This window comes from Rhinoderma darwinii, chromosome 12 (genome assembly GCF_050947455.1).
Source record: "Rhinoderma darwinii isolate aRhiDar2 chromosome 12, aRhiDar2.hap1, whole genome shotgun sequence".
NCBI classification, from domain to species: domain Eukaryota; kingdom Metazoa; phylum Chordata; class Amphibia; order Anura; family Rhinodermatidae; genus Rhinoderma; species Rhinoderma darwinii.
Window position 1 is genome coordinate 33,235,900 of NC_134698.1, and position 12,978 is coordinate 33,248,877.

The 12,978-nt window shown below is 44.3% G+C and overlaps 1 protein-coding gene across 1 annotated transcript in view; it reads right to left on the reverse strand.

Moving 5' to 3' along the window:
• KNSTRN (kinetochore localized astrin (SPAG5) binding protein) overlaps positions 1-10,151 on the reverse strand; it is a 57,203-nt gene extending 47,052 nt beyond the window's left edge. Inside the window, exons 1-2 of the mRNA XM_075844840.1 lie at positions 9,993-10,151; positions 9,837-9,906 (exon numbers count right to left, since the gene is read on the reverse strand). Of these exons, the coding sequence (XP_075700955.1) occupies positions 9,837-9,894 (58 nt within the window). The 5' untranslated portion in view covers positions 9,895-9,906; positions 9,993-10,151. The remainder of the gene's footprint in view (positions 1-9,836; positions 9,907-9,992) is intronic.
• Positions 10,152-12,978: the final 2,827 nt, after the last annotated feature.

Below are 12,978 nucleotides of genomic sequence, written 5' to 3' on the forward strand. Positions count from 1 at the left end.
ATCACCCACACACTAAATGTTTAAATTTTAAAAAAAAAACATGTTTTTGGGGCGACACCATGCCTTTAAGAATAATTTTAAAGAACTAGGCTACAAGCTGAAGGGAAGGACCTCCAAAGTAGTATTCTCAGGAATACTGCCTGTGCCATGCGCATCACAGGAAAGACAGCGGGAGCTCAGGGAGTTAAATGCATGGCTGAAGTCTTGGTGTAGAGGAGAAGGATTTGGGTTCCTAGAGCACTGGGCTGACTTTTCATTGGGGTACAAACTGTATTCTGCAGATGATTTGCACCTAAATGGAAGGGGGTCCGCTGTGCTGGGGGAGAGAATTCTAGCTGGGGTGGCGGAGTATTTAAACTAGGGCTGAGGAGGGAGGTCAATGTAGAAAAAAAAAAAGGGGTAGCCAGGTTAGAGAGGGGTCAGACTATATTGGTGGGGGGAGAAACAGAATGTGGGGAGAGGACTAGACAACAAGATAAGGAGATCCTTTCGTTACAAAACATCAGTGTAAATAAAAAGGCCCGATTAATGTCAAATCACATTTCTGATAATAAAAGTGAAAAACTGACAGGCAAGTTAAAGTGTATGTTCACAAATGCCAGAAGTCTAGCAAGCAAAATGGGGGAGCTGGAGGCCTTGATACTGGAAGAAAATATAGATATAGTTGGTGTTGCTGAAACATGGCTGGACTCTTCACATGACTGGGCTGTAAATCTACAGGGTTTTACACTTTTTCGTAAGACAGGACAAATAGGAAAGGTGGTGGTGTATGTCTGTATGTGAGAAATGATATGAAGTCGAGTGTGAAAGAGACAATAGTGGGTGAATACTGTGAGGAGGTTGAAACCTTGTGGGTGGAACTAGAAAGGGAGGTAAACACTGAAAAAATTACTTTTGGTGTAATCTATAGACCCCCCAATATAACTGAGGAGATGGAAGTTCAGCTATATAAACAGATGGAGCGGGCTGCACAGGCGGGTACTGTAGTGATAATGGGAGATTTTAATTTCCGGGATATTAATTGGTGTCATGGTTCGGCTTCAACTGCAAAGGGGAGACATTTCCTCAACCTGTTGCAGGAAAATTTTATAGGCCAGTTTGTGGAAGACCCGACTAGAGGTGAAGCTCTGTTGGATCTGGTCATTTCTAATAATGCAGATCTTGTTGGGAATGTCAATGTTCGTGAAAACCTCGGTAACAGTGATCATAATATAGTTACATTTTACCTAAACTGTAAAAAACAAACGCAGACTGGGAGGGCAAAAACATTTAATTTTAAGAAAGCCAATTTCCCCAGGATGAGGGCGGCAATTCAGGATATAGACTGGGAAGAACTAATGTCAAATAATGGAACAAATGATAAATGGGAGATTTTCAAATCTACTTTGAGTTATTATAGTGCAAAATTTATTCCTATAGGTAACAAGTATAAACGACTCAAATTAAACCCCACATGGCTTACACCTTCTGTGAAAGGGGCAATACACGACAAAAAAAGGGCATTTAAAAAATACAAATCTGAGGGTACAGCTGTAGCCTTTGTAAAATATAAAGAGCTTAATAAAATCTGTAAAAATGTAATAAAATTAGCAAAAATACAAAATGAAAGGCAGGTGGCCAGGGATAGTAAAACAAATCCCAAAAAATTCTTCAAGCATATAAATGCAAAAAAGCCAAGGTCTGAACATGTAGGACCCCTAGATAATGGTAATGGGGAGTTGGTCACAGGGGATCAAGAGAAGGCAGAGTTACTAAATGGGTTCTTTAGCTCTGTATATACAACTGAAGAAGGAGCAGCTGATGTAGCCGATGCCAGTGCTGTTAATATATCAGTTGATATACTGAATTGGATGAATGTAGAGATGGTCCAAGCTAAATTAAATAAAATAAATGTGCACAAGGCCCCGGGACCAGATGGGTTACACCCTAGAATTCTTAAAGAGCTTAGTTCAGTTATTTCTGTCCCCCTTTTCATAATATTCAGAGAATCTCTAGTGACTGGTATAGTGCCAAGGGACTGGCGCAGGGCAAATGTGGTGCCTATTTTCAAAAAGGGCTCTAGGTCTTCCCCGGGTAATTATAGACCAGTAAGCTTAACATCCATCGTGGGGAAAATGTTTGAGGGGCTATTGAGGGACTATATACAGGATTATGTGACAATAAATAGCATTATAAGTGACAGCCAGCACGGTTTTACTAAGGACAGAAGTTGTCAAACCAACCTAATCTGTTTTTATGAAGAGGTGAGCAGAAGTCTAGACAGAGGGGCCGCTGTGGATTTAGTGTTTTTGGACTTTGCAAAGGCATTTGACACTGTCCCCCATAGACGCCTAATGGGTAAATTAAGGACTATAGGTTTAGAAAATATAGTTTGTAATTGGATTGAGAATTGGCTCAAGGACCGTATTCAGAGAGTTGTGGTCAATGATTCCTTCTCTGAATGGTCACCGGTTATAAGTGGTGTACCCCAGGGTTCAGTGCTGGGACCACTATTATTCATTAATGATATAGAGGATGGGATTAATAGCACGATTTCTATTTTTGCAGATGACACCAAGCTATGTAATATAGTTCAGACTATGGAAGATGTTCATGAATTGCAGGCAGATTTAAACAAACTAAGTGTTTGGGCGTCCACTTGGCAGATGAAGTTTAATGTAGATAAATGTAAAGTTATGCATCTGGGTACCAACAACCTGCATGCATCATATGTCCTAGGGGGAGCTACACTGGCGGATTCACTTGTTGAGAAGGATCTGGGTGTACTTGTAAATCATAAACTCAATAACAGCATGCAGTGTCAATCAGCTGCTTCAAAGGCCAGCAGGATATTGTCGTGTATTAAAAGAGGCATGGACTTGCGGGACAGGGATGTAATATTACCACTTTACAAAGCATTAGTGAGGCCTCATCTAGAATATGCAGTCCAGTTCTGGGCTCCAGTTCATAGAAAGGATGCCCTGGAGTTGGAAAAAATACAAAGAAGAGCAACGAAGCTAATAAGGGGCATGGAGAATTTAAGTTATGAGGAAAGATTGAAAGAATTAAACATATTTAGCCTTGAAAAAAGACGACTAAGGGGGGACATGATTAACTTATATAAATATATTAATGGCACATACAAAAAATATGGTGAAATCCTGTTCCTTGTAAAACCCCCTCAAAAAAACAAGGGGGCACTCCCTCCGTCTGGAGAAAAAAAGGTTCAAGCTGCAGAGGCGACAAGGCTTCTTTACAGTAAGAACGGTGAATTTATGGAATAGTCTACCGCAGGAGCTGGTCGCAGCAGGGACAGTAGATGGCTTTAAAAAAGGGTTAGATAATTTCCTAGAACAAAAAAATATTAGCTCCTATGTGTAGAAATTTTTCCTTCCCTTTTCCCTTCCCTTGGTTGAACTTGATGGACATGTGTCTTTTTTCAGCCGTACTAACTATGTAACTATGTAACTCTGGGGCAGTTCCTGATGTTCATATAGGTTAGACTTCTGCGTCTGGGTTCCGTCTGACTTTTCCATCAGGGGAACCCATGAACGGAAATCATACAAACAAATGGAGACCATAGCTTTTCATTTGCGTTACCATTAATTTCAATGGTAACGCAGCCATTGCAAATGGTTTCCGTTAGTCTCTGTTCTGTAAGGTTTCCGTTGTTTTGACTGAATCAATAGCGCAGTCGACTGCGCGGTTTTGATGCATCTTTTTTTTAACTGCACCTCAAACGCTACATGTGAATATACCCTTCCCCGCACAAAAACTATAACTAAAATTTTCCCTCACATAATATCTACAACAAAACCCCCCTACCCTACACAAATGTAATACAACGGTATCTTCACACGTCGAGGTCAAATCACGTGTATGCAACAGCTTTTGTAAAATTGCTTTATAACCATGTAATTTGCCATGGTTTTGCAAATATCTCTGCAAAAAAAACAAAACGTGATATCACCGTAACCTGTAAATATATGCTAAATAAGTTCCAACACATATGGCATTTACAGTCAAGTCCCCCCATCCCCAACGAAAACTATTTAACCCCTTAACGCTCCATGACCTACTATTAGGTCATGCTAACTAGAGCGTTCGCACTCAGTGACCTAATAGTAGGTCATGGAGTAAATGAGGCGCCATTTTCCGTCGGCACGTTCACGAGCTGTGACAGCTGCGGTTTTAGACAGCAGACTATCACAGCTTAATGTGCCGGGACCGATCGCGGAGGTCCCCCGCCGATTAACCCCTTAGAAGCCGCGTTCAATAGCGATTGCGGCTTCTTAAGGGTTAAGCCACAATAGACGGCCCGATCCATGATGGCGGGCGGTGGCTACTATGGCAACCAGAATCCTAACAATGGACTCTGGCTATGCCATCGACTGAAGCCTAGTGGGTCCTGACGAAGTGAGTAGCTGACAGCTCTAATACACTGAACTACGAATGGAGTGCAGTGTATTAGAATAGCGATCAGGGCCTCCTGCCCTCAAGTCCCCTAGTGGGACAAAGTAATAAAAAGAAAAAGTTGTGCAAAAAGTCTTAAAAGTAAAAATCCCCCTTTTCCCTGATCAGTCCTTTATTATTAATAAATATAAATAAACAAACTATACATAATTGGTATCGCCGCATCAGTAACGGCCTGAACTACAAAATGATGTTATTTATCCCGCGCGGTGAACGCCATAAAAGAAAATAAACCGTACCAGAATCACAACTGTTTGGTCACTTCACCTCAAAAAATGGAATAAAAATAGATGAAAAAGTTGCATGTACCTAAAAATGGTGCTGATCGAAACTACAGTTCGTTACGCAAAAAACAAGTCCTCGCACATCTTTACTGATGGAAAAAAAAAAAAAAGTTATGGCTCTTAGAATAAGGTAACACAAGAAGTAAATGATTTTTTACAAAATGTATTTTATCGTGCAAACGCCATAAGACATTTAAAAAAAAACAAACTTGAAACATATGGTATCGCCCGAATCGTATCGCCCCGCAGAATAAAGTCAAGTTGTCATTTATAGCGCACGGTGAACGCGGTAAAAAATAAAAAAACAATAGTAGAATTGCTGTGTTTTAGTCACCACGCCACTTAAAAATAGAATAAAAACCTGATCAAAAAGTCGCATGCACCCCATGAAAACTACAGTGAATTCCTTAAGGGGTCTAGTTTCAAAAAATAGGGTCACTTTAGGGGAGGGGTGGGGGGTTTCCACCGTTTTGGCACCACAAGACCTCGTCAAACCAGACATGGTGCCTAATAAATTAAATTAATTAAATTTCACCTCTACTTTGCTCTAAATTCCTGTGAAACACCTAAAGGGTTAATAAACTTTCTATATGCTGTTGTGAATACTTTGAGGGGTCTAGTTTCTAAAATGGGGTGTTTCATAGGGGTTTCTAATATATGGGCCCCTCAAAGCAACTTCAGAACTGAAACCTAAAAGAAAAATAAGAAAAAAAAAAAAAAGGAGGAAGAGGCAATTCTTCACTTCTTACATTATATTGATAAAGAACAGTGCCCACCCCGAGATGACCCCAGTTTTGATTGTATAAACGGAGACCCATATTAGACCGTTTCAGTGCCCGGTTTTCCCAAGCATACACTCCCGAGAAGTGTATTTCTATTGATGAGTCCTTGGTACATTTTAAAGGGATTCTTCAATTCCTGCCAGTTCCTGCCGGGTAAGAGGGCAAGGTATGGCTGAAGATGTATAAGCTGTGCGAGAGTGCATCAGGGTATACCTACAAATTTAGAATATATGAAGGGAAGGACAGCAGTATTCAGCCCCCAAAATGACCCCCCCCCCCCCCTTACTGTGAGTTAATGCAAAAATTGTGTGGGATTTGGTGCACCCACTGCTGGACCAGGGTTACCACCTCTACCTGGATAATTTTTAAACCAGCGTCCCACTCCAACTGCCTCGCTTCCAGAAGTCCTGCGGCATGCGGCACTGCTAGAAGAAATCTGAGAGGCCTCCCTAAGACTATGCTTGGGCAAACACTCAGAAGGGGTGAGAGCAGGTCACATTCTAGCAGCAACATATTGTGGGTCAAGTACAAGACAAGAGAGATACCACACCAGTACCCATGTACCTGTACAAGGTACCAGTACAGAGACCCCCAAACCAGACTGCATGCTGGACTACAATAGGTACATGGGAGGGGTGGACTTGTCAGATCAAGTCCTGAAGCCCTACAGCGCCATGCGGTGTGGTATAAGAAGATGGCCGTGCACATCATACAGATGGCATTATACTCATTGTACGTGCTACGTCGATGTACAGACCAGACGGGAACTTTCCTGGAATTTCAAGAGGTGGTTATCAAGAACCTAATCTTTAGGGACCGAGAAGGGGGGGGGGGGCACCCAGGACTTCTGGAAGCGAGGCCACACGCAACGTACCAGGGCAACAATTTCCAGGAGAAGTTCCCCAAACTGGCAAGAAGGGCAAAAGTCAAAAGAGGTGCAAAGTCTGCTATAAGAGGGGGATAAGGAAGGACACAATATATCAATGTAACACGTGTCCTGAAAAACCAGAGCTCGGTTAACTTTTTGAGATACACCTGCTCTGTATAATGTATCGTGCACCAAGACCTGAATCCTTCAGGTCAGCAGGATCAGCATGTCACTGGCAAGAAGGATCAAGCTGTTAGGCTGGGATCTCACAGGTCGGATATGCTGCATAAAAATCACGCAGCATGTTAGACCTGGAACCCACAGGACATTCCGCCTGGAGGAAAAAAATAAATAAAAAAAATTTAAGACGGAAATTCCACTGCGCAAAAAAGCGCCCATACGTATACTCTCCTCTAATGTCCGCTGCAGCCTCCCTGGAGAACGTTGCAGGCCATGTGACGCTTCAGCCTGCGATGGGCTGCAGCAGATGCAACGTCATCCCAGGAGGCCAGATTGTAGGAAAAAGAGTTTCAATTTTTGCAGCATAAACGTTGCAATTACGCCACAAACGTCGCAACACTTGACTGTTGCAGGTTTTACATTCCAATTGAATCCAATGGGGAAAATCCGCCACAGAATATCAAGGAAAACACAGCATTAAATTCCGCACCACAGGTCAATTTATTAACGTTTACGCTGTGTTTTTTTTCCCCACAGCGTGGGCATGATTTACTAAATCTCATAGTCTTTGCGGCTACTGTAAATGCTCTGGAATTTCCGCACGGAAATCAGTTGCGGAAATTCCGCAGCGTTTACACTACGTGGGGACCCGGCTTTACAGATCACATCTAAGTTATGAACAAAGATGTGATTGATTGATAACAGCTTGATCCGATGGCTGTCACTGAACCAGTCAGCCCCACTGGCATGACAGATTCAGGTCTCAGAACTAGATACAGCTGCTCTGTATACAGGATATAAAGCAGCTGTATCTCAAAAAGTTTAAATAATTTTTAATAAAACGTAATTGCAAAGTTGCACCAAACACAGACATTTATATTTAAAAAAATAAAATAAGCTTTTAAAAGCTTTACATAGACTTTAAACAGAATCCCCTCACCCCACATAACATTTAGGCCTCCACAAATGAGCATGTTTGGTCCGTGATATACGGACCGTATGACTGAAGCATTTCCTGGACCGAACACAGCGCAGGGAGGACTAGCATCATAGTTATGTACGACGCCAGGAGTCCCTGCGGGAAAACTGTCCTGAACTGTAATCATGTTTTCAGCACGGGACAGTATTCCCGCGGGGAGGCAGCGACTAACAGCGTCATAAATAGCTACGGTGCTCCTTGCACTGTGTGTGGTCCGGGAAATGCGGCCGACATGCAGACCGTATATCACGGACCGAGCACGGTCGTGTGAATTAGGCCTTAGGGTAAGTTCACACGTAGCGTAAATACTGTGGTTTTTCCGCAAATGGAGTACATTGCTTAAAATACGCACAAATACAGTAGCAGCAGAGCGGATGAGATAAGAGCAAATCTCATCCACACGCCGCAGAAAAAATGCTCAGAAATAGACCTGTGGTGCAGTTTTATTCCACAGCATGTCAATTGTATTTGCGGAATCGCTGCTTATTTGTTGCAGGTTTTCGCCATTGAATTCAATGGTGAGGTAAAACCCGCAAAATAGTAGCAGTTGTGCTTGGAGGCGGGTTCGAGCGATTGCGCCACGAAAAAAATAAAAGAAATACTATACTTACACAGAAGTCTGTTTCTTCCTCCCTCTAGCGTGGCCTCCTGGAATGACATGCCACCGCTGCAGCCAATCACAGGCTGTAGCGGCAGTCACATGGGACAAAACGTCATCCCAGGAGGCCGGTCTGCTAGCAGGCCGCCTGAATGCTGCAGTTTCCACAACGGACATTCCGGGCGAAAAAACTGCACCAGTTTGGTGTGGATATTCGCCAGGAATTCCCTGCGGCGCACAGGGCGGATACGCTGCGTGATTTTACACAGCATATCTGCCCCTAACAGTTAAGTTCCCCCCAATAAAAATGTATAATTAATCCCCTTCCCCTACACATAGCAGTCACAGCCAAGTCCCACCCTGTCCCACATATAGCATTTACAGTCAGGTCCCCCCGCCCCCACAAAAAAAAAAAAAACATTTTGCACAAAATCCCCTCCCCCACATATAGCATTTACAGTTCCCTCTTACCTGTCCTGAGCACTGTGGCAAAATCTTCATCAGCTGCCTGGTAGAAGTTGCAGGCAGGAGGAGGGATGTGTCACTGCTCCTCTCCAGCTCTTCGTCGTCCTGCCCCTGTTTAGAAGGAGCTGTCTGATGGGCGGATCCCTCCACACGAAGCTTCGATTTCCTGCTCATGCAGCATCTTCCTCTCAGGGCCCCAGTGTAAGTTACTTCAGAGTAAAGAATGGCCCGTTACATTGCAGGGCCCGTTCCTTTCTCCAAGTAAGGCTCTATTCACATGACTGGGTCCGAGTGTCGGCCGATAACGGACGTTTCTTCCAGCCATTTTGCATCCGTTTCGGACCATGTTCCCATTTTTAACGGCCGATTTTGTCCCATTTTGCATCAGTATTTTCCCCCTGTCTATTTTAAAATCGGATGAATTTCATTTGTCATTTTTTTGCCACACACTTCCCTCTGTAGATAGTGCCACAGCGCCCCCTTGCAGGCAGCGCCACACAGCACCCACTTGTACAGCCCCCATAGATGGCACCCCCCCCCCTACCTTCCTGTAGGGGACGGCTCCAGGAGAAGTCCCTGACTTCACTGGAATCCCAAATCCCCTGCCACTGCGTTCCTGAAGCTGTGGCCAGGGATTTAGGATTCTGCTCCTACAGGGAGAAAAAAAATACCCTGCTCCTCCTCGCATGGAGAGTGTGACAGAATACAAGGCCATCACTTGGAGCACATTCAAGTGATGGCCGTGTATTACCCGGCCCCATAGACTATCGGAGCCGGGCGGCCAGGAAAACGCCCGAAAATAGGGCATGTTCCATTTTTTGACAGCAGGGTTTGCAGGGCCGTCATAAAAAAAAAACAAAAAAAAAACGTCCGTGTGAACAGCCCCATTTGGGGGTCTATTGTTCCTAGTGCGGCCGTGTGACAGCAGTTTTTTGAACAGCTGGGAAACCCTACCGTGTGAATAGGGCCTAACGCATCATGGCCGGGCCCCTGACTCCAGTACTGCCCTGATGGCAGCCCTGCACACACACATACATTCTAATAACCTTATACAGCCTCAATTACAACTCCATCACTGATCATACTGCGGCTTATGTCATGTCCCATCATCCATGGGGAGCATCTACAGAGATTGGCGACTGCCTCCAAATACAAGTAATGACACACACTGCTGTTACTCCAGGATATTACTACCACTCCATAGTGACATGATATACATAGTACATACCTGGAGGGCTAGCCGCTTGAGCTCTAAAAACTGGCAGCTTCGATTTCTTCATCATCATAGCACGCTGCACCTGAGGAGACACACATAACACGCTTTACTGACGCCTCTGCGCGGGTGTAATACAGCGTTTTGTAGAACTCCAACCACCAGCATTACCTGCTAGCCGACTGACTGGAAACCAGGCAGAGATTTGCAGCACGACACACACCATTCAACTAAAAATATAAATTCAAAATGAGTTTCTCTCGTTCTTGTTTTTTTCCCGGGAGCCGTTTTTCAAAGTTTTGTGACGTCATTTCCGAACATGCGCAAATACAGAGGCGATTCAGAAGTGCGTCTGTAGAGCGCCTAGGTGTAATACGTGACAGGAATCTCTTGGATACAGCGCCATCTATAGGTGCATATAGGTGTATATATACGGGACCAGCAACTATTACCAGACTGACTGTTTTAGTAAGAGGGCACAGAGCTCCAAAGCCACATAAATTACTGCCAATGTCCCCATAAGTCGTTCTATCACCAGTGTCAGAAACACAATTTTACAAACTTTTTACTCCCGCTATATTCAACGTATACCTTTATATTTTTTATTATTATTAGAATCGTTAAATAAGTTGACAAATGCAAACTTACCACCTCTAAGGCCTAATTCACACAACCGTGCAGTATTTACGGTCAGTAGATACTGCCCGGACCGTGCTCACAGTAACAAGTATAGGAGCATGGTCTGTAAATGCGAAAATTAAGACGTCCTATTTTTTGCGGCTGATTTCTACGGCTTGGACACATACCCGTTAATATACGGGAAGGTGTCCGTGGCTAATAGAAACTAATAGGTCAGTATTTTATTCGTAATTACGGATAAAAACTACGGTTGCGTTCATTAGGCCTTATATGGTGGAAATACGGCTATAAAATTGGAAATCTGGAATCTGAACAAGTTTAGGGGGTACGGTCTGTGGTCTGTGTTTAGGGGTCTGAGGACTGTATTAATTTTGGGGTGTGATGAAGGGGATCATATGCACTATCTGTGATTCAAATGCCGTAAGTTGGGACTGTGCCCTATATAAATATAAATATGTGGGGCACATGTAAAAAATTTCTCACAGTGTAAGGGTATGTTCACACGGAGTGTTTTCAGACGTTTTTCGGGCCGTAAACGTCCCGAAAAACGACTGAAAAATCGGAAGAAGAATGCCTCCAAACATCTACCCATTGATTTCAATGGGAAAAATAGCGTTCTGTTCTGACAGAGCATTTGTTACGCGGCCGTTTTAAAAACCGGCGAGTAAAAAAACGGCCGCAAAAAAGAAGTGCATGTCACTTCTTCAGCCATTTTTGGAGCCGTTTTTCATTGACTATAGAAAAACAACTACAAAACTACCGTAAAAAACGCCGTCAAAAACGCGAGTTTTATTAAAAAAATGTCTGAAAATCAGGAGCTGTTTTCCCTTGAAAACAGCTCCGTATTTTCAAATGTTTTTGAGTTTAAGTGTGAACAGCTCCTGATTTTCAGACGTTTTTCAAGCCACTCGCGATTTTCGCAGCTTTTTTTACGGCCGTTTTTTAAGTTGTTTTTCTATAGAGTCAATGAAAAACGTCTCCAATAACGTCCCAAGAAGTGACATGCACTTCTTTTTTGCGGACATCTTTTTACGTGCCATTTTTGGAAAACGAGGCATAAAAAAACACCCCGTCGGAACAGAACGCTTCTGATTTTTCAGCCGTTTAAACGTCCCGAAAAACGGCTGAAAACACCACGTGTGAACATACTCTAATACTTATTTCTTTGTGCCTTGGAATCTTTCTCAAATCTACTCAAAAGTTGAGTGTATCAGTTTTGCCTGGAGAAATCCTTTCAATCATACTTGTCTAGTTTTCTGCCACCCATAGTCATAGTTGCCAACATTTCAATTTGTTTTCCAGGGACACTTTGGTTATGGGGACAGCATATGTGATGGGTGTGTCTTATCTGGTGGATGTGGCTAATGGGGCTTGGCTTTCTTTCCAGAATTTCTGTATACAAATAAACCAGGGCTGGGAAACGTCCGGCACCCGGGCCGTACAAGGCCCACAAGTTCATTTGCTCTGGCCCGACCTCACTCAGACCTTGCTGTCGCCGCATCGTTCGCTACTTGGCTCAAGTATGGCGGCGGCGGTCTGAATGAGGTCGGTGCCCGAGTGGGGACCAGTCCGGTCACCTGACCTGAGCCAGTGATGTGAGGCTAGGTGACCGGACTGGTCCACTCCCGGGCCGACACAGTCCAGTCTCCTGACTTCACGTCAGTGACGTGAGGTCATGTGGCTCGACTGGTCCACTCCCATCCCATCAGCATGCCCCGACCTCACTCTGACCGCCACTGCCGCCATGTAATTTCCTCCTTGGCCATGTCTGCCCTACTCGCATTTAGGAGCAGGAGAAGGGCGGCAGCGGCGGTCTGAGCGAGGTCGTTGCGTGCTGGCCCAAGAGTGGACCAGTGCTGTCACCTGACCTGAGTCAGTGAAGTGAGATCAGGTGACCGGACTGGTCTACTCCTGGGCTGGCACAGTCCAGTCACCTGACCTCACGTCAGTGACGGTCTGAGACAAGTATGGCGGTGGTCTGAGTGAGGCCAGTGCGTGCCGGCCTGGGAGTGTACCAGTCCAGTCACCTGATGTGAGGTCTGAACTGGTCCACTCCCGAGCCGGCACGCAATGACCTCCTCACTCAGACTGCCGCATACTCAGTACTTGGCTCCATCTGCCCTCCTCCTGCTCCTGACCTAAAATGTAGAAACTTAGCTGAGGCCTAAATGTAAACATTTAGCTGTAGACATAGTATAGGACCTGTCCTAAAAGCATGAAGTCAGGTGACTAAAGGTTTTCTTTTCTTCAAGGGCATTTATGATATATCCACCGGATATGTCATAAATGTCAGAAAGATGCGGTCCCACCTCTTGGACCCGCACCTATCTCTAGAACAGAGCCCCTAAACCCTGTTCTACCTCTCTGTGTTCCGCCTCATTTACGACCACGAAGAAGCTGAGCTATGCTGTTTCCGTAAGTCCCATAGATCTGAATAGTAGTTACAGAAACTGCCATTCACTACTATGGGAGTTACGAAAACAGCATAGTTCAGCGTGCCACGCTGTTTTCTTCATCA